Here is a 23,081-nt window from a genome sequence, read left to right on the forward strand (position 1 = left end):
GGACCAGGACAAGGGGTGGGGGTGGCTTGCTTTTGAACTGTAGGAAAACAGTTTTGTAATGGAGTCGGCAGGCCAAGTGAAGAGGGTCCTGCGCCTTGCCTACCTGGGAGAGTGGGGTTGGTTGATACCATGCCCAGCCTGCAGAGCAGCGTCTGACTCGCTTAGGCGGTATAGCACTGGCGTCACTTTTCAGTGATAGCTACCAGCCCCAACCACCTTTCTCAGAAAATGCCTCTGGAGTGGGATCTCATCACTGGAAAGAGAGGGCAGATTCAAGACCAGTGGCCAAAAGCATCTGAACTTTTTTTCTGTAAACAGAGTGGCATGGCTTTCACCTGAGCCAGAGGGGGATGTATAGGAATGGGAGCAAGAATGGCATTGTTTCTGGGGAAGGGAAAATGCAGCTTGGAGCAGGGCACCTCTGCCCGACCTCTGTGGGGAAGCAGGGACAGGGCAGATTGTGCCTGCAGCTCCACCACTGGCCTACACGCAGCCGACAGCTTCCTCCACCCCACCCCCAGCATCTGGGCTTCACTGTCACATGTAATCCACTGACGCATGTAGGCAAGCCACTGAGGCACTGCAGTAGCTCTACTCAAAGGGGAGAGAAGCCATTAGGATTATAATTGTCACAGGAAGGGCAAAACCCAAACCATGTACAGGTTATCACGTAAGTTATCACAGATGGCTGCCTCTCCTCTTACCACAGAAATTTAGCAGCCTCACGACTTTTGTGAGAGTGATTGATATCTTCCCTGATTGGGATCTTGGTACATAGTAGGTTTAGTAATTAACTTCAGGGTATCCATGCTTCCTTTGAAATTGTGTAGAATATTTTATGTGCATATGCTTTTTTGGTGGTAAGGATGAGGGGCCAGTGGCTTTCAGCTGATTTTCAGAGTCTAGAAAAGATTAAGGAACCACTACTCTGAGTCAAGAAAAGTTTACAGAGACCAACAAATACAGTTTTTCTTCATTTTTTGTTTTATATCTGTATTTGAGTAACCATTCTGGTAAAATACTATAAATTATATATAAGATTCTCTGACTTTTGTTTAATAAATATCATTTTGCCTGTACTTAAATTGAGAACTTTTTTCTTTAAAGGTTCAGGAGCAAGTACATCCCAATCTCTCAGCTAATGAAGAGTCTCTCTATTATATTGAAGAACTGATTTTTCAGCTGCTTAATAAATTATGCATGGCCCAACCAAGGACTGTTCAAGATGTGGAGGTAAAAATTATTTTGTTATTTCAAAAAGTCATTGAACCAATGTACAAATTAATTTTTATATCTAAATCTATATCATTCTAAATTATTATGGAAGGTAAAACCATTGAAATCATAATGGGGGATATATGGTCAGTTCATTCTGAAAGGGAAGTTTTTCAGCAAAAAAAGTGCTAAAACAACTGGATAAATTTATGGTGGGAAAAACCCTTGAAACCTATCTCACACAAAAATTAGTTCAAGATATATCATAGTCTTAAACATAAATGCTGAAACTGTAAAGTTTCTAGAAGAAAATGCGCGAGAATATCTTTATAAGCTGGTGTTAAACAAATGTTTTTTTGCAGAGCATTCAAAACACTGTAAATATCAAAGAATAAAATTGATGTGAAATACAAAAGGTATAAGTCACAGACTAGGAGGAAATGTTTCAATATGTATTCCTTACAAAGGAATTGTAAGGTAAGGCTTGTATTTGTAAGGCTTGTATCCAGAATATGTTAAAACAAACAAACAAACAAAAACTCCTACAAGTCAGTAATAAAAAGATACCCTGCTCACCCAAGTGAGCAAAAATCTTGAACAGATACTTCATAAAAGAAGATATACTTATGGCCAATAAGCATATGAAAAGGTACTCAAGCTCATAATTCATCAGGGAAATAGAGATTAAAACTATGATGAGATACTATTTCACACCCACTAAAAGGGATAAAATTAAAGACTGATAACATGGAATATTGATGAGATGTAGAGCAACTAGAACTCATTCCTAGTGGGAGTATAAAACGGCAAAAGTATTTTGGAAAATTGTTTTGCAGTTTGTTATAGTTAAATATATATCTAGCCTATGACCCAGCAATTTTACCCCTGGGTATTTAACCCTAGAGAAATGGAAATATATCTTCACAAAGAGACTTATACATGAATATCCAAGCAGTTTTATTCATAATAGGCAAAAATTAGAAACAACTAAAGTTTCCATCTATAAGAGAATGGGAAAACAAATTGTGATAGATTCATAAAATGGAATACTACTTAGTAGTATTGTAAAATGAAAGAATGCGCTATTGATATATGCAGTAACATAGCTACAGTCCACAGATATCATGTAGAGCAAAATGAGACATACCCCAGAGAGTATGTATTATATGATTCCAGTTACATAAAAATCAGAAATAGCTAAAAGTAATGGTGATAGAAATCAGGATGGTGGCTGCCTATGAAGGGTGAGATTAAGATGATAGAAATTTTCTGTAATCTTGATTAGGGTGATGGTTACACAGATGTAAGCATTTTTCAAAACTCATTCAATGGTACACTTAAGATCTGTACATTTTACTGCATATAAATATTACCTCAATAAAGGACTAGTATAGAATAAACATTTTACTCATTGATTAAAAATATATATATATACCTCTAAAAGATCGTGTGTAATTCAGTGCTGAAATATTTGTTTTGGCTCAGTTACATGGGAGTATTTCTAGATTTTTAGAAATATCCATCAGTATAGCTTTTAAAAGTTACTTTGGCATTATACTCTTTATATCACCTTTCTTTTGAAGATTGTTTCTTTAACAAGGCAACAACTTCCAGTGTAGGGATAATCTTAATTTGGAGTAATAGATCTATTAAGATTTTCAGGGACTCTCGGAATTAAAGCATTTGTTTCGCTGTTCTCTGCTGTAAGAATTGGACATAAGTAAATATATTAAAAGTATACTTTTCAGAAGCTAAATATGTTAGAAGCTGAGAATATAATTTTAAAAATAGGAAATCCTGCTAAATTGGAGTTTCATTCAGTTATCATTACTTCTCATTATTCATGCCAATTACTGGTTACATTTAAGATTAGATGAACAAAATAGTAACGTAAAAGGCTTGGATTGTTTTTGCCAAGAGATATATTTCTTTAAACCATTGTGAGCTCTGCCACACATTTGATCCTTTAAGAGGTACATGATATTTCTTCTTTTAAAATTCTTCTCTATAAAGCTCTGAGATTAGCAGGAGAGAGACTGCATAGTAATTATTAATAATGAGTTAACTTCTGCTAGGTAAACAGTTTTAAACCTAGAAACCTTGACCTTAAAATCACTGATAGAGTATTTTATGTTTGCTTTAATCTCCCCTAGTATTATTACTTTTTCCTTTTTCCATTTTATCTTAATTATGCTTACACTTAAAGCTTTCTGTTTAAACTTCACCTTTTTCCTCACCCATGGGAATTATGTGGAAGAATCTTGATAGCATGTTGATCTTTTTTTTTTAAACAAAAAAATTTCATTTATTGCAGGAATCAGAATATGCTATGTTACTATTAACTGCTGGTGTTATGGATGATGATAAAGTTTAATTTTGTATGAATTTTCTGTTTATGAGCACTTCTGTTAACAGTAGTTCTGCTGTGATCTGAACAGGAACGAGTTCAAAAGACCTTTCCTCATCCAATTGATAAATGGGCTATTGCTGATGCACAGTCTGCCATAGAGAAACGAAAACGAAGAAATCCTCTCTTACTGCCTGTGGACAAAATCCATCCTTCATTGAAGGTAGAACAAACAAGCAAACAAACAAAAAACAGACACAAAAAAGCATTGGGGAGGTTACTTTTAACAAATAATACTTTATATAGTATTTGTGTATTTATATAGCATGGTCTTATTGTGTATGTGCACTTGAGTGTGTGTACACTTATTTATACACATACATGCATATATATGTTTCTTAATATGTGTAAAAAACAAAAAGAAGTATGCTTTGATGAAATCATATTGCTTTTCAAATACTATTAAAGGTTAATGATAAGAAATAATGCATCTTTGTGGCATATTCTAATGATTGCTACCCCTGATTGACTTCCAACTTTTTGTTGATTAATAAAATATATAATGCAAAAGCTCCTGTGAGTTCAGAACTGTTTTTAAATCTGTATTTATCACAAATGTTTTTCTATACATTAGAAAAGTTGTCTAGGGAATATTACTTAGTCTATAGAAAATAATTGGTATACATGGATTTGAATACTATTTGGTAGCAATTTCAAGACTCCCCCTCCCCCCACCCAACACACACATATACACACATCCTCCCCTTAGTAGAAACCATTGTAATTTGGGGATATTAATTAAAGCAGGATCCTTGAAGATAGCAGATACTTGTCAGATGGGTTTCAGATAATGTATCAAGAGGTTTTCAGGGAAGTCCAGTCCAAGATTTCTGTCTTATAATCAATCATCTCTCCTTGTTTGATACTAAAGGCAGATTTGTTAGATTACATGTCTCTTAAAAAAAGAGAGAGAGAAAAAGAAACCCTGATACTGAGCCAACAGCTCATTATATATCCTGTGGTACCTTTGAGTTTAGATATTTGGTTTATAGAAAGTTCTTTATAAGCAAGAATGTTAAATAAAATTTTTAAGTGCTTAACTGCTACTTGACAGTGCTGCCATTTTTTGGAATTAAATTGTTTATTTTTTCCACAGGAAGTTTTAGGGTACAAAGTGGACTACCATGTGTCCCTATATATTGTGGCTGTACTAGAGTATATCTCAGCTGATATTTTGAAATTGGCTGGTAATTATGTTTTTAATATCCGACATTATGAAATATCCCAACAGGACATTAAAGTGTCAATGTGTGCAGATAAGGTAAGTGTTAAAAGGTATTTAAACTTAACCTGAATGACAGAGACTATATGTCACTTATACCTCTGTTTTATATATATATATATATATATATATATATATATATATTTTTTTTTTACGGTATGCGGGCCTCTCACTGCTGTGGCCTCTCCCGTTGCGGAGCACAGGCTCTGGACGCGCAGGCTCAGCGGCCATGGCTCACGGGCCTAGCCGCTCTGCGGCATGTGGGATCTTCCTGGACCGGGGCACGAACCCATGTCCCCCGCATCGGCAGGCAGACTCTCAACCACTGCGCCACCAGGGAAGCCCTATACCTTTGTTTTTTAATACATGATTATATTAGTGATTTTTATAGTTACTGGTGTTGGAAGACAGAAAAATGGTGGCTTTACAGACTAACAATGATATTTTCAGGTTTTTTAGCATGTGACAGGATGAGAATCTCTTTTTTTCCAGCACGAATTTTTTACCTACAGGAAAAAACATCCAAAGCCTCAAACCAGTTTAAGAAAAGTAGTTTGAGTTTTGTATTTTAAGAAGGAGAATAAATACAGAATATTCAGATACGTTTAAGAAGTAATTTTGAAAAACATGCTTTGATTTCACAGCATGGGTCATTGGGGCACAGGTAGAGAGAAGACTTTGCCATGCCAGAGTTACTTCCTTTTGATAATTTTTTGTTACTTATCTTCTTTCTTCCTGGCTGTAAGCTACTGAGGAAAGAAATTGAGTCATTTCTTTATTTTCCTCTCTCCTCCTTTTCTTCCCTTCCCACTTTCCCTCCTTTTTTTCTTACTTTTTAAATCAACATTTTTGAGTACCTCTTATGTGTGTCACTGTCCTGAGCATTGAAAATACAACAGTGAACAAATCAGCAATCCCTGTGTTAGAAGGAGTTTATTTTAGTGGGAAATAAAAGTATTATAACCAAATAATGGCAGCACAATGTAATTAAAACTATTATACAAATAAATCAAAGGTGGTGGAGAAAGTGAGTAACTGTGGCATAGGGGGGACCAGGAACATTTCATAGAGAAGATACCTGAACTAGACCTCTAAGGGTGAATTACCCCAGGACCTGGCACATGCCAGTGGTTCTCCACTTTGCACATCAGAATTACCAGAAAGCTTGTAGAGAATACTGATACTCACCCCCAGAGCTGATTTACTTGGCCTGGGATGGGCTTCTAAGCCTCAGAATTTTCAAAATTTTTGAAACTATCACAGGTGATTCTGATGTGCAGTTATGATTGAGAGTGATTGTACTATGCCGTAGTCCCAAAAATGATTTTTCACTTAAATTTCGTAGTAGAAATTCCTTGTTATTTCTATTTTGACTTCTGAAAAAATGAAAAAAGTGATTACATGGTTTTGTTAACTTTGTTTCTAGCTCAAACTTTTAGAAAAGTTGTATGTTCAATAAAAATACTCCCCTGTACCCTAAACCCCTTGAGAGTAGGTTGCCAACATAGTTTAGTTTGTCCTACAAACAAAAACATTTTCCTGCATAACCACGGTATGGCAATCAAAATCCAGGAAATGAATGTGGATACATTATATTATGTAATCCTTAGACCCCGTTCAAGTTTTGCCACTTGTCCCGGTGATGTCCTTTAGAGCAAAATGATCCAGTTCAGAATCATGTGCTGTGTCTAGTAGTCATGCATCTTTTTCCTCCTTGTTCATTCTGGAACAGTTCTTCATTCTTCCTTAACTTTTATGACAGTGACGTTTTTAAGGATTATACCTGTTAATGTTTAAAATGCCCCTTCCTTTAATTTTTCTGATGTTTTCTCTTGATAAGATTTAGGTTATGGATCTGTGGCAGGAATATCATAGGAGTTCTTCTCATTGCATTTTCTTACATGACATACAATTTCACTGTATCCCATTACTAGTGATAGTCACTTTGATCACTTGATTAAGGGTTCATCCTCTAGGCTTCTCTACTTTAAAGGACTCCTTTCCCTTTTGTAATTAATAAATATTTTGTGGAATATTTTAAGGCTATGTAAATATCTTGTTCCTCATCACAAAAATAAATTTATTTATTTTGTTTATTTTAATATGGACTCATTGATTCTTATTCAGTGGAACATAACCTGTCACTTCATTATTTAATATTCAGATTGTCTCAGATTTGGCCAACGGGAACTCCTTCAGTTTGGCTTCTCTGTCCCTATCATTCTTTGAACACGTTCTTTTGACACAAGATGCTCCAGGTTCAACTTGTTCTTTACCTGCTGCTCAAGCCTGGAATTAGTTGGTTTCTAAAAAATCCTGGTTCCTTTTAGTGAGAATGGTATTTAGAAACCAAGATCTTGGTGCTAGATGAGCTCATTGATATTGGAGTGTCACTGCTCTGGTCTCTTAGAGGGCAGAATTAGGGAGTGTGTGTGTGTGTGTTTTTGTGTGTATATACATATATACATACACATCTATATTTATTTCTCATCTATCTTTATATAAGTTCACAGATCTCTTCAATCCACATTCAACACCACTGGATTCATTTTAGCCTCCCCTTTTTACACTTGTAACTCCCTTATCTGATAGTGAGATAACCTGGCTCCTGTTTTTCTTAATATATTTATTTATTTGATCAATCCTTCTGTATGTGACCAGTCTCCCAGCAGGCCTCTCTCCCCCCGCTGGTGTAGGCACCGTATTTTGGCATAGAAACCCTTCTTCTCTGTATACATTCTCCATACTCCACTCAAGTTCTGACAATCCCATGTTGCACCACTGCTGCTGCTGGTCCACCTTCCCCTGAAAATACCCTTCTTATCCACTAGGGCTCCAGCACCGTGAATCAAGCTGCCCTATCATATGGATAGTCTCTTTACTCCGAATGATCTCTAACGTCTTGTGCCAGGTTGTGAGCCCCCGCCCCCAGTAAACACCCTCCCTACTCCTCTCAGGAGCTAGCACGCTGAGGCAGGCCCCCTCAGCTTTTCCTCACACCCTCGTTTAGGGATTCCTACCTTATTTGCCCTATTCCTCCCCTCCCCCTGCCCTCAAACAGTGGCCTTGGACAGGATTATTGAGGGACTGTGGGAAGGAGAGACTTTATTCCGTATCTGAGTCAGTTACCTTTTCCATGACTCTTTTTAAAGGTGAAAGCAGTTAAATTCTAAACAATTACACAGTCTCAGAATTACAAGAGACCAATCCACACAGGTTTATCACAGGATATTGAATATATCAATAGTTCCCTGTGCTATACAGTATGACCTTGTTGTTTATCCATACTATGTACAATAGTTTGCATCTGAATTTCCTATTAACTTTCATTCACTAATTCTAATCTCTCTTCTGGACTACATTAGATAAGACCAAACTGTTTTTCAAAATAAGTCATTCTGTTATTTAAAGCTTTTTTCCATGTACTAAATTTTTACCTTTTGAGACTTTGAAATCCAATCTTTTTGTGACATGATTTTCAGATCTCATTATTGCGTTGCTCTTACACTGATTTCTAAAACTAAAGACAACAGTCTAGATTTGGTCTGACCAACACAGAGTACAATGAAAGGCTCACCTCCTTTATTCTATATGCTGTTCTTTTATAATTTTAGCATTAACTTTTTTGGGCACACATATCACTCTGTTTGCTTAATGAATTTGCAGATGTTTCAGCTCCCTGGGACTTTCCACATGAGATACTCTTATATCTTTGATTTCTTACAGCTTGTGCTGTTGATATTTTTTTCATCTAAATTTGAACTCAAGTTTTTCTCTATAAAACTTCGTAATGTTACTGAGACTATGCTCTAGCATATCAAGATATTATAAAAATCGAATTTTGTCACTCATCATTGTAGATATCATACCAGCTTTTTGTAATATATGCCAGTCTGAGAAACTTAGTTTGTTTTAGTTGGAATTATTTGTTAAAAATATTGGAAAAGTTTAAGAGATGAGACTTCTCACATATGTTGTTAGAGGCATCCTTCCAGGTTAATAAATGACCACTTTTTTTCACTATGGCCTTTTCGTCAGCTACTGTTTTACCTCTTTGTCTAATTCAGGGGTCAGCAAACTTTACCTGTAAAGGACCAGATGGGTGGCTGAATATTTTAGGCTTTGTAGGCTATATGTCTTTCTTACAACTACTCATCTTTGCCTTTGTAGCAGAAAGGAAGCCATAAACCAATGAGTGTGGGCTGTGTTCTAGTAAAACTTTATTTACATAAAAGGCAGTAGGCTCACTGTGGCCTATGGGCTGTAGTTTGCCCATCCTTTTCTTTTCTTTCTTTTTCTTTAACATTTATTTATCTATTTGGCTGAGCCAGGTCTTACTTGCAGCACGCCCGGTCTTTGTTGCCGCCTGAGGGCTCTTAGTTGCGGCATGCTGGATCTAGTTCCCTGACCAGGGATTGAACCCCGGCCCCCTGCATTGGGAGTGCAGAGTCTTAACCACTGGATCACCAGGGAAGTCCCCTGCCCATCTTTTTCTACTGTGATTCCAAGTTTGTCATGAGAGACTGTCCTAGGTTTAGCTAAGATACAGATGACTTTATTTGTGGGACTAGCCATGTGAATGGATTAATGAGATTAGTGTGACATGGTGTGATCTTAGTAAATCTAAACTGATTTCCTGTGATCACTATTTCAAGAGCTCACAAACCATCTGTTTAATAAACTATTCAAATAAATGCTTTCTAGGATTCTGTGTAATTTCCTAGACAAGGTCGTATAATTTGATAGAGAACTTGACAACCAACCTTTTTTCTACACTTAAAAATAAAAGCAGCATTTGACTATATGATGTATTCTGGCACATCAAAGATTGCTGAGAATAGTTAGATGGTCATAGGAAGGAATTTTAGAGCTCAACCCCTAATATACTTGTAACTATTAAGGAAAATAATATTCAGACTGGAAAAATAGAACATACATGCTTAAGACGAAAATTCATGTTTAAGAAAGGCAAGAGAGAGTAAGAGAGCACAGAGCTGCTCTGTAGAAGGTTATTTCTGTGAGCCCAGATGTTATAGAAGTTGAGTACTTCTGTATTTTTTCTTTTGTTGTAATATTACTCCATCTGTTCCAAGAACCAATTCTCCTTTATTATTCTTATTTGGAACATGACCAAAAAAATGCTTTTATTGTCCTAACGTTTATTCTCATCTTTAACTCACTTGGGCTTTAGCCTTTCATTACAAGTCTAACAGTTTACAACATAAAATGCATATGTGCTCTTTTTTAAAAAAATATTTATTTATTTATTTATGGCTGCGTTGGGTCTTCATTGCTGCGTGTGGGCTTTCTCTAGTTGCGGCGAGCAGGGGCTACTCTTTGTTGTGGTGCACGGGCTTCTCATTGCGGTGGCTTTTCTTGTTGCACAGCGTGGGCTCTAGACACGCAGCCTTCAGTAGTTGTGGCGTGCAGGCTCAGTAGCTGTGGCGCACTGGCTTAGTTGCTCCGCGGCACGTGGGGTCTTCCCAGACCAGAGCTCGAACCCGTGTCTCCTGCATTGGCAGACAGATTCTTAATCACTACGCCACCAGGGAAGCCCTACATATATGCTCTTTAAGTAAGTATCTTTTGTGCATTTACTGTGTATCAAATGCTATGGATTTTAAGATGAAATCATGGCTCTTATCCTTAGAAATGTCAATATAAATTAGGTGCTTATATAGAAAAGAGAGAGAATTGCTAATGGAGGACTGAAGCCAATGGAAAAGATTTTGATAGAGTTCAGGGAGAGTTGGGAAAAGCTATACAAAGACAATTATATTTTAGCTAAGTGATGAAAATGGCTAGGGATTTATCAGATGAATAAATGTGAGGGTTGGAAGGAAAGAGAAGTAGGAGCAGACATTCTAGACAGGAGAATAGAAGGAACTGATGAGATTTAAGAGCTGTTTCTGAGTTGGAGTTAACAGGATTTGGGGACTGATTTGGTGTGGAAGTTGGAGACGTGTTATGTCTAGGGTAGTGACAAGTTTTCTAGCTATGACAGCCAAGGAGATGATGCTGTGATTAGTGATTCTGAAGTAGAGTGTACATGTATAGGTTTGTCAGACAGAGATATCTAGCAAGCTTCTGGTAACACTTGCCTAGGGTCCAAAGAGATGCTGAGATAAATGTTTAGGGAGTTATTATCTAGTAACTGAAAATCGTTTAAGAAGATGAGCTCACTCAGGAGGAAGTGTAGTAGATGTTTCAGATTGGTGGCCTGATAGTGAATAAGGACTCCAGGTTTATTTCTTAAAATTTTGAATTATTTGCAGTCTGTTTATATTTACAAATATGAAAATTCTTCATAAAAATCTATATTCCAGACTCTTCTTGAGAAAAGAAAATGAAAAGGCCTGACAGAATAGTTGGCATTGAACAGTGCCTTTCTTCTTTAGGTGCACGCACCTTCTAGTTTGCCACATTCCCCATCACCTCTTCTTATGTATTAACATGATATTATCTACCTGACTCCTATAGCATTTACATTCGAGATTTTGGGTGTTGTGTGACCAAAACAGTTCCAAAGATGGAACCCTGCAGTGGATGTTGGAAAAGGTGAGTAGTAGAGAAGGAGGCCTCACTGACAGAATGGTGTATGAGAAGCCAAGGGAAGAGAAAGTTTTAAGAAGTTCTGGTTAGCTGTGTTAATAACTAGAGAAAACAAAAAGATATTCAAAGGTCATTAGTGAGAGCAGTTTCAATAGAGTAGTGAGCTTGAGAAGTAAGAAATTAGAGCAAGTACAGACTGCTTTAAAAGTATCTCTGGTGGGGAAGAGAAGACTGTTCTGTGTCATACCTTCTGTTCTTTTGCGTGTCTGCTTAAAATCAGATTTCATTAGCTAATTCTCTGTGCAGCCCCAATGGTTTCTTCAAAGGTCTAATGTGGCTGGGAATCAGAGGTAATGATGGCAGGAGGGTAAGTTTCGTGGAGGGGGGGCAATGAGGAGAAGATGGATTTTAAAGTATCACAGGAGATGAGGCTAGGGAAGTGGGCTGGGATTAGATTGTGAATGGCCTTTATCTTCATGAAATTAGAATTGTGTGCTGAAAGCAATGAAACCCAGTATTGTTTTTAGGTAGGGTATGACACAAATTTGGTTTTAGGAACATAATTTTGAAACTGGGGCTGGGAAGCAACCAGTGGCAGGGAGATCATATTGCAAGACCTTTCAATAGATGTGATTGCTTAATAGTCTGATTTGAAGCATGGAGGGGAATGGAGAGAATTGACCAGATTTAAGAAATATTTTTCAGTTAGATTTAAAAGAAGATCAGGAGGGCAGGGTTCATGTTTATTTTGCATATTGCTGTGTCTTACTAACATCTGGCACAATTTCTGGTGATCAGTAGATGTTTTTGAGAATGAATGAATGAATATCTCATGTTGTATTGTTAGAATTTCCTCTCATCCCCTTGAAATTGTTTTACTTTCTGGAGCTTCCTTTTTGGGATTGTGCCTTTTTTTCCCCCTAAACTCTAAGAAAGTAGTTTTCAGTCAGTCTGGAGTATATAATTAAGTAGGTCCAATTTTTCTCTTCTTTTAAAACTATTTTTAATTCTAAGAAGTATGGTCACCTTTTTCCTATTGCTTTTGATATACAGCTAGTTCTTGCCTGTTGGTTGACTTAAAAACATAGTAGCAATCTTCACTATTTTCTGAAAGGGGAAATTGTCACTATAGCAATTTAAGCATCTGTGGGGTGCTTGATTTTTTTTTTAAGATTTATATATTATTTATTTATTTTTGGCTGCGTTGGGTCTTAGTTGTGGCACATGGGATTTTCATTGAGGCATGTGGAATCTTTCGTTGTGGTGTGCAGATTTTCTCTCTCTAGTTGTGACGCGCAGACTCTGTAGCTATGGTGCGTGGGTTCCAGAGCACGTGGGCTCTAGTTGAGGCGGGCAAGCTCAGCAGTTGTGGCACACGGGCTTAGTAGCCCCGCGGCATGTGGGGTTTTAGTTCCCTGACCAGGGATGGAACCTGCATCCCCTGCATTGTAAGGCGAATTCTTTACCACTGGACCACCAGGGGAAGTTCCAGGAGATGCTTGATTTTAACAAATGAACTTAATAGCAGTTGTTGATGTAGTGAATATGCATCAGAAAAGCATCACGCTGTTAATACATTTTGCGTATCATTTCACTTTTCTCCTTTAAACTCTACTCAAGTGCACATAAGCATCCTTACAGTAGGACAAAAAGCTACCATTTTGGATGCCTGCTGTTTGCCAGACCTAACAGTATGCGTTTTATGTCCATTACTTCATTGAATTCTTTCATCAGTTACATTTTACAGATAAGGGATCTGACTTTCAAAAGAATAAATAACTTGTCTGTAATCACAGGTAAGTGGTAGAACTGGAATTTTGGTTCAGATTGTTGTTCTCCAAATGTGTGCTCTTTTTGCTATTATATATTTTATGTTTATGTGTGCGTATGTACCTGTATTTATATACACACAGACATACATGTATATATGTACATATATGTATATATATATTTCATTATTAGATTTATCTTATTTTCATAAATATTTATTTCTCCATATCCAGTTTCGTTTGAACGTTATCTCACTTCAACTTTTCATATTTCTCTTATTTTGGATTTTCTCTTACAATTTTAGCCTGTAATACACACAACTCTCATTGTTTAATAATGTTTTAATTCCAAGTACTTTGAGATGGTCTTATAACAGTAAGGAAAATAAGTTTATCCATTACTGATTTATATTTCTTAGGTTTTGATGGACATGTTTGATCAGGATGACATAGGCTTGGTTTCTCTTTGTGAAGATGAACCTAGTTCTTCAGGTGAATTAAACTACTATGACCTTGTCAGAACGGAAATTGCAGAAGAAAGACAGTATCTACGGGAACTAAATATGATCATAAAAGTGTTTCGAGAAGCTTTTCTTTCTGACAGAGACCTGTTTAAACCTTCTGTAAGTACCTTTTTGGGTTTGAAATTCTGTCTACCCCAAAAAGTCATATAGTAGCTTAAAATCATAAATAGTAACTTCATATACTTTATGAGTATGTAGAAAAAATATTGTTTTATATAGTATTGTGGGGTTGTTTAGCTTTGTCTATTTTTCATTTTTTTCAGATTTTTTGTTGAAGTATAGTTGATATACAATATTATATGAATTAAAGGTGTACAACATAGTGATTCACAAGTTTTAAAGGTTATACTCCATTTATAGTTATTATAAGATATTGGCTATATTCCCCAGGTTGTACAATATGGTAAGTCCCCTACATACATACCTTCAAGTTGCAAACGTTCAAAGATGCAAACATGCCCCTGTATGCCAGCTGTTGTACTGTACTACTGTACTTTTCAAGGTACTGTACTGTAAGATTAAAAATGTTTTCTTTATATTTTGTGTTTGTTTTTTATGTATTATTTGTGTGAAAAGTATTATAAACCTATTACAGTCCTGTACTGTATAGCCGATTGTGTTAGTTGGGTACCTAGGCTGACTTTGTTGGACTTATGAACAAATTGGACTTACGAACCTGCTCTCGGAACGGAACTCGTTCGTATGTAGGGGAATTGCTGTACATCCTTGTAGCCTATCTTACACCCAGTAATTTTTACCTCCCATTCCCTCACCCTATATTGCCACTGACACCCTCTGGTAACCACTAGTTTGTTCTCTTTATCTGTGAGTCTGCTTCTTTTTTGTTATATTCACTAGTTTTTTGTATTTTTTAGATTCCACATATACTTGATATTTGTCTTTCTCTGTCTGACTTAATTCATTTAGCCCTCCAAGTCCAGCCATGTTGCTGCAAATGGCAATATTTCATTTTTTTTCTTATGGCTGAGCAGTATTCCATTGTGTATATATACCACATCTTCTTTATCCATTCATCTGTTGAGGGACACTTACATTGCTTCCATATCTTGGCAGTTGTAAATAATGCTGCTATGAACATTGGGGATATTGTGTGTTTTTTAATATGTGAATTGTTATACTAATATATAATAAGTGCAGTGACAATGAAAATTAGACACAAAATTAGGGGGATTACACTGGAATAAAATCTTTTTCGGGCTTCCCTGGTGGCTCAGTGGTTAAGAATCCACCTGCCAGTGCAAGGGACACGGGTTCGAGCCCTGGTCTAGGAAGATCCCACATGCCGCGGAGCAACTAAGCCCGTGCGCCACAACTACTGAGCCTGCACTCTAGAGCCCGCAAGCCACAGCTAGTGAGCCCACGCACCCTAGAGCCCATGCTCCGCAACAAGAAAAGCCACCGCAACGAAGAACAGCCCCCGCTTGCTGCAACTAGAGAAAACCCGCACGCAGCAATGAAGACCCAACACAGCCAAAAATAAAAAATTTAAAAAATAAAAGATCTTTTTCTGCTGTGCAGTATTTGAGATTTATAGTCATTCATTTGAAGATGGTGAAAGAAATGTATGGTCTAGAAAAGAAAGACTTATGCTTTTTCCTGTCTTTTGGTAAGCACTTTAGGGTGTAGTTTAAAGTTTTACTAGTGGAACTTTTGAAGAATAAAAGTTTATACAGAATGTCAAATAAGCAAAGGCAGAGCTCCACTGTTGGAAGACAGCGTAGGAATGGGGTGAGTAGGATGGGGATCCAGGGAGACTTGTCCATGTTTTTCCTACCTCTCTAGGGTCTGAAGTCCACTCTAAGGAATCTAGCTAGACAAATACTGTTTTGTGGGGGGGGATGGGGGGTTAAATTTAGATTTATTTTTCTTTCCTTCATTTCTCATGTGGTCTGTTTTTTCTTAGATGTCTGAATGTCTTTCACTTTATTTTTTTAATGACTTTAAAAATTTTTATTTATATTTTTTATTTTTGGCTGCATTGGGTCTTCGTTGCCGCGTGCAGGCTTTCTCTAGTTGCGGCAAGTGGAGGCTACTCTTTGTTGTGGTGCACAGGCTTCTCATTGCGGTGGCTCCTCTTGTTGAGGAGCACAGGCTCTAGGTGCACGGGCTTCAGTAGTTGTGGCGCACGGGCTTAGTTGCTCCACAGCATGTGGGATCTTCCCAGACCAGGGCTTAAACCCATGTCCCCTGCATTGGCAGGCGGATTCTTAACCTCTGTGCCACCAGGGAAGTCCCTGAGTGTCTTTCACTTTAAATATTTGGCTTTTCTCTTACTTCCTGACTTCCTCCACCAAATAACTATTGCATGAGTTAATAGAAGTGGTGCTCAGACACAGCTGGCCGAGTGCTTAAGATTAGGAACTGATTTAGCTTTTTTTTCTTTTTAAAATATTTATTTATTTATTTGGTTGCACCGGGTCTTTGTTGTGGCATGTGGGATCTTTTAGTTTCGGCATGTGGGATCTTTAGTTGTGGCATGTGAACTCTTAGTTGTGGCACATGGGATTTAGTTCCCTGACCAGGGATTGAACCCGGCCCCCTGCACTGGGAGCACAGAGTCTTAGCCACTGGACTGCCAGGGAAGTCCCTGATTTAGCTTTTTCATTCTTAAGGTGTTTTTAATTGGCTTTTATCCTTTTTTAAAAAAATGCATATTTAGTTTAACATTTGATAATAACTCCTACTGGACACACTGCCTTAAGTAGTCAACATTTTATGTTTTTTAAAGTACTCTCCTATTTTGTGTGACCCTTAACAATTCTCTGAGATAGGTAGGACAGGTATTATCATTTCTACCTTACCGGTGAGGAAATTGACATAAAATAGTTATGATAAGTTATGGAGGTTGAACTTGAATTTTGGTTCTTTTATACCACAGTATAATTGGGTTTTGTCTATAGTGGTGTGAAAAATTAAAAGCTTAACAAATGCTGTTAACTAATAACAATTGCTGCTAGCTAATATTATCCTCGTTGCCGTTTCTGTGTCCCGTCAGTTTTCATGCCTCAGGAATTAATTTTTATGGGTCTCTTTTCACTGAATTTGTGCTGATTTGATAGAAAATTTTTATTATAATACTGAAGGGTCAAGAGAAAGAGAGAATCCCTTTTCTCTATCTCTATATCTACTATATTTTTTCAGCATAGATGAGGCTATAAACTTTTGAAATAAAGGCCATCTAAGGTCAGAGCATAGAACTCAGTAAATATTTGATAAAAGAATGAATGACTCTTGATTTTAATTTACTCCTTTGGGCCCTACTCCTATGTTTTCAGAAAGCTCACATTTGTGGAAGGCCTAATATATGCCAGGAGCATTTTATAGAAATCATCTCATTTAATCCTCTTAAGAGCTTTATGGGTAGGTATTAATGTACCAGCTGTGTGACCCTGGGCAAATTACTTAACTGCTCTGTGCCTGTTTCCTCATTTGTAAAATGAGGATGATGATAGTATCTATCTAATAAGGCTGTTTTGAAATTACATGTCAAGTAATCAATACTTACAGTAGTGCCTGGAACATAATAACAAGAAATGTAAACTGTTATAATTGTCATTATTGTCCTAATCCAGGGTCACTCATCTAGCAAGTAGTGGGGCCAGAATCCAAACTCAGGTCTGTCAGTTTCCTTAATCTGTGATGCTTTCATTACAAGGTGCAGAGTGAATAAAAATAGTTGGCCATAACCTGGATAATCAGTCTTATGGTCTTTTTGTTTCCAGAGGACTTAACATGTTTTAACCCGGATAAAAGTCACACCTGAGAGCTTGAATGAAATCTTTAATTCCTCCTCAAATTCAAGAGACACGCCACATATTGTGAAACCAGTTTGTGTCTGGATTAGGAGTCAGATCTTCATTTTGATCCCAGCTTTTGTCATTAACCAGCTCTGTGAGACCTTGATCAAGACTTTTAGCACTTAGCCAATTTTAAAATACTCAAATGCCAAAATTCTTTATGTAAAGAGTTGCTTAAGTCATCCACCATATGAGATTTACAGTAAATTTACTGGAAAATATAGATTCTGTATAGTTTTGTTCAATAATTCTAAATCTAATCCAAGAGGTTTTTAAATTTCTCTTCTTTATTCATGATTGACTTTTGCTATAATTTAGAATATATTCAATATTTTATGTCTTGAAATATACTGGTATGTGATTGGGTGAAAATAATATCCTTAACACGTACATTACTTATATTTAGTAATTCTTAAATGAAATTCTGAAACTGACATGCCTTACTTAACCTTCCTTTTTTTTTAGGATATTGAAAAGATTTTCAGTAACATTTTAGATATACATGAATTGACCGTGAAACTTTTAGGTTTAATTGAAGACACAGTTGAAATGACTGATGAAAGCAGCCCTCATCCCTTAGCTGGAAGCTGTTTTGAAGATTTGGCAGAGGCAAGTTTACAAAACTGGTTTCTCATTAAAGTCCTAAGTGCTGTATTAAGATATTATTTGTGAAAATTAGAAGACACTGCTGGCTGCTATAAAAAATACTTACGATTTAACCAATAGCAAACTAAAATTACATTGTCTTTATGGTGACACTTTATAGTGTAATTATGATAATATTTATAGCAAAAGTTGATAGACTAGTAATGTTTAAGATTTTTTTTTTTTTTTTTGCTGTATGCGGGCCTCTCACAGTTGTGGCCTCTCCCGTTGCGGAGCACAGGCTCCGGACGCGCAGGCTCAGCGGCCATGGCTCACGGGCCCAGCCGCTCCGCGGCATGTGGGATCTTCCCGGACCGGGGCACGAACCTGTGTCCCCTGCATTGGCAGGCAGACTCTCAACCACTGTGCCACCAGGGAAGCCCAAGATTTTTTTTTTTTTTAATGGCAAATGCATTTAAGGTGAAAGAAAAGAAATTTTATTGACCATAGCTGTTTAGCTTTTGTGGATTTTAGTCTTAATTTCCAAAAATGAAAAAGGAAGTTTATATTTTTTTCCCAAAGTGCAAATCATATTTTTGTTCTTCAAATGATTATAAAAATAACGTAGCTCATTGTAAAAATATTCAGAAAAATATAGATGAATATAATAAGACAAAAATAACTTCATTTTGTAATACCTAGAGATTAGTTATCTTTATAAGATTTATTTATCCTTATGAACATTTGTCTGCATATTCATACAAACCTGTGTATATTTACAAAAATAGGATCTTATTATTTTATAACCTGTTTTTTTTCACTCAATATCTTGAACATTTTCCATGCCAGTAAATATACTTCAACACAGCTTTTGAAGTCTGAAAGTACCATGTTCTATGGAGACACTATATTTTAACTATTATTATTAAGCATGTAGGTTTTTTCAGTTCTTTTTGTTATTGTAAACAATACTAACATATTTGTATAATGCCTTCATAGCCTAGTAATTATTTTAGGATGCAGTCCTAGAAATGGAATTGTGGTACTAAAGACTAGGTACATTTTTAGAACTTCGAAACATTCTGCCAAATTTACTTCCAGATAAGTTCCAGTATATGCAGGCCCTCTTTTTACCCATATCTTCACTATCCCATTAATTTTTGTTATTACCCCATTAATTTTTGCTAGTCTAGTAGGAAAAAACAATATTTCATTGTTCTTTGATTTTTCTTTTTTTTTTTTAAACTAATGATGTTATACATCTTTTCATACTCATTGGCCATTTTTATTTCTTCTGGAAAACAGGTATTAAAAGTGCTTTCTTCAGATATCATGTAAATTTACTAGTTTTATAATCTCTTCCTAATTTTTCTGAAAATGTAAGTCACTTTAATTACATCCATTTTGTAGACAATGGAACTGATAGTATAGAAATACTCAGTTACTGATGCCTAACCGAGATATTCAGGCTTGCTCTAAAGTTTTTTAATATTGTGATATCTTAGCATGTTAATTTGTAGTCTGGTTGCTTGTTGTACTCTTAAAGATATCATGGTTCAAAAATATGTATTAAAAATGTATTTTCTAATTTTTATTTTGTGGTAAACATGTAACAAAATTTGCCATTTTAACCATTTTAAGTGTACAGTTTAACAGCATTAATTAAATCCATAGTATTATACAACCATTACCACTATCTATTTCCAAAACTGTTTAATCACCCCAAACAGAAACTCTACTCATTAAATAATAACTCCCTATTCTTCCCTCCCACATAACCCCTGGTAACCGCTAATCTATTTCTGTCTCTGTGAATTTGCTGATTCTAGATATTTGATAAAGGTAGAATCATTACAATATTCTCTTGTGTCTGCTTATTTCACTTAGCATAATGTTTTCAAGGTTCATCCATGTCATAGCATGTATCAGAACTCTCTTTCTGTGACTAAATAATGTTCCATTGTGTGTATGTACCACATTTTGTTTATCCGTTTATTTGTTGATGGACTCTTGTGCTTTTTCCACCTTTTTGGCTATTGTGAATAATGCTACAGTAAACATTGGCATATGAGTATCTGTTTGAGTCACTGTTTTCAGTTCTTTTGAGTATATACTTAGGAGTAGAATTGCTGGGTCATATGGTAATTCTTTGTTTAGCTTTTTGAGGAACTGCCAAACTGTTTTCCACAGGGGCTACACCATTTTGCAATTCCCACTGGCAGTGGACAAGGGTTCCAGTTTCTCTGCATCCTTGCCAACACTTGTTATTTTCTGAAAAACATACTGCATTTTTAACATACAACAATGAAACAAATCTTAGTTCTAGCTAAACATTGGAGATGTTGATTATTATAAAATAATAGGAATTTATTTCAGTATAAACATGGACAAAATATGGGCAGTTTCTGTTTTGTTAGTTTACTGTATGTTAGTCTTTGCTTTCTTTTTCTAATTTTGAAAAAGTGGAGAGTGGATAAAACAGTGAGAATATCACTTTTTGCTTCCTTTGAAAATAATCCTCAGTGTAAACTCATTTCAACCTAGGTAAACCTAACTGAAATTTCAAATCCTGGCCTTATTTTACTAATAAGTACACCTTTTGTTTATCTGGGGTAAATGTGTGTATACATTTTAATAGTTTGATACTTGTGACCACAAGTCAGTGACCTAACTTAAGACCAGTAGCTTCTTGTCATCCATTGCCCAAGGTCATTACTTACATTTATTAAACATTTCCAAGTTACAGCCATAGTTATTATTTGTCCCTGAAATAAAAAAAATTCTGACACCTCATGGAGGACTTAAATAAAAATTTGCCATTAAGTAATCTGTACCATATTAGTAGAAAAGATGTTCTTTTAAACCTAACACGTTTTCCTTTTTAAAAAAAAATAGGAACAAGCATTTGATCCTTATGAAACATTATCACAGGATATTCTTTCACCAAAATTTAATGAACATTTCAGTAAGTTGATGGCCAGACCTGCAGTGGCTCTACACTTTCAGGTAAACTTAAATTGAATATTATTTTTAATAAAGCGACTAAAGAAATATTTCACCAGTCCTTCAAAATCTGTTAATTGTAAGCCTATTCTAGGTGGTTTTCTGTTTTCTGTCTTGAGTTCTTTCAATTTGTCCTTAATGTGGAAACCTCTTATAGAATACCATCACAAATACTGATTGACTAGAAAAATCTGGCACATTCTGGATCTGAGATGTAGAGATGAATATGGAGAGCTATTTCAGGATCTTATTCCCTACAGGAGATAAAACCAAAATCATGAAGAGTGGAGAATATCCTCACATATATTCATACAGATTTCTCTATCAGACCTGTCATTTAAAGGAGGTAGATATATTAATGGAGAGTATGCAAGTTAATTGGTTCAGTAATACAGTTAGATAAAATGAGAGTAAGTGGAGAGAGAGTAAAAATTATATTTTTACTCTCTCAACACTTAAAGAAGGTAACATTGGCATTGATGATCCTTGACTACTACTTCCTGCATTTAGACTGGCTCTTCTCCCTTAGCATATGAATATGGTCAAATCTTTATTGTCCTAAAACAAACGAATAAATAAACAAATCTTTGTCACTCTAGCTCGTCCCCTTTTTGTTTTTTCCATTTGTAGCCAGTTGTCTTCATATTACTTTTTATCATTCTCCATCAAACTGTTACCATCTGTGTTCTAATCAGGATGTAACACTAAAAACTGCCCTTGACAGTAAACTTAACCACCAAATCCTGTGGATATTTTGATTTCATATTTATGTCTGTAGTATTTATTAGTACCCCTGTTGTCCTTTTTGACTCCTATGATACTACTTACACCTAATTTCCATCTTCTCTGGTTTCTTCTCAGTCTCCATAGTTACAGGTGTTACCCAACTTCTGTTAGCAGCCCCTGCTGTTCTATTCCTCTGTGCTATCCTTCGGTGACTTTATCCATGCCCTTTGCTTTCACCTATATGCTGGTGACTTCCTATTTGTATTCTCAAGTCATAACTTTCTTTTGAACAGTGGATGTATGTGTGTGTATGTATATACTTTCGTATAACCAGCTGACCTTTGAACTAATTCATTTGAATATCCCACGAGGACTTCAAATATAAATGTTCAAAACAACTTACCTGCCTCCCTCCTTTACTGTGAGTTCCCATTATTATCATCTTCTACTTCTGCTCTACTCAAAAACTTGTCAACTTGGAATAAAAGTTACACTTAATTCTCAAAATTTACTTAATTGAAAGAATAATTCTTTAAGTTAAATCTTATATATTCATATAAACCATGAAGTAGGCATTAGTTAAATGGAAAAATCTGCTTATAAAATCTTTGCATACTCATCAAAAGCACTCACAACATTTCTTGTTTTATTCTTACTTTATTAGTAATTCTTACTATGGGATTTGAATGGGATTTGAAATTTGAATTTAAGACCCAATTATTTAAGCTGTTGTTCCAGATATTCAGTAAAATTCAGAGTTAGATATAAAACCCCTTTTCAGGCCAAACTCACTTGTACTGTATTAACTTAAAACAGATTCTTCATTTGTAAAATGAAAAAGTAATGTTTTCTCAAAAAACTTTAATAAAAGTTTTTTATTAAAAACACACAACAAAACTTCTTTAGAAGATGTAGGCATACTTTAAGAATATGAGCTTTGGAGTCAGAACTTCTGGCTTTGAGCCAATTAATAGTTGTCTTACCCTGATCAAGTCACTTCATCTCTGAGAATCAGTTTGCTCATTTGTAAAATGATGATGATAATGTATACCTCTTACGGTTATGAAAATTAAACAGGAATACACTAAGCACATTTGGCACATATTAAACAGTCAGACATTAGCTTGTGTTGTTTTTAGAGGACTCCTTACACTATAAACACATTGCATTAATATTTTAGAATGCACTTTAGTAGCCATTTCAGTGCTAATTAACAATACAAATGATTTTTGTAGGCTAATTTTAAAGTTTCATCTTGGT

General features: G+C 35.8%; 1 protein-coding gene across 2 annotated transcripts in view; it reads left to right on the top strand.

Moving 5' to 3' along the window:
• SOS2 (SOS Ras/Rho guanine nucleotide exchange factor 2) overlaps positions 1 to 23,081 on the top strand; it is a 97,823-nt gene that overhangs the window by 25,305 nt on the left and 49,437 nt on the right. For both annotated transcript variants that reach the window (XM_065871318.1, XM_065871319.1), the window contains exons 2-7: positions 1,108 to 1,233; positions 3,654 to 3,785; positions 4,719 to 4,883; positions 13,585 to 13,788; positions 17,973 to 18,116; positions 20,988 to 21,098. In XM_065871318.1, coding sequence (XP_065727390.1) covers positions 1,108 to 1,233; positions 3,654 to 3,785; positions 4,719 to 4,883; positions 13,585 to 13,788; positions 17,973 to 18,116; positions 20,988 to 21,098 — 882 coding nt within the window. The remainder of the gene's footprint in view (positions 1 to 1,107; positions 1,234 to 3,653; positions 3,786 to 4,718; positions 4,884 to 13,584; positions 13,789 to 17,972; positions 18,117 to 20,987; positions 21,099 to 23,081) is intronic.

Source organism: Phocoena phocoena, chromosome 2 (genome assembly GCF_963924675.1).
Source record: "Phocoena phocoena chromosome 2, mPhoPho1.1, whole genome shotgun sequence".
Classification (NCBI taxonomy): Eukaryota; Metazoa; Chordata; class Mammalia; order Artiodactyla; family Phocoenidae; genus Phocoena; species Phocoena phocoena.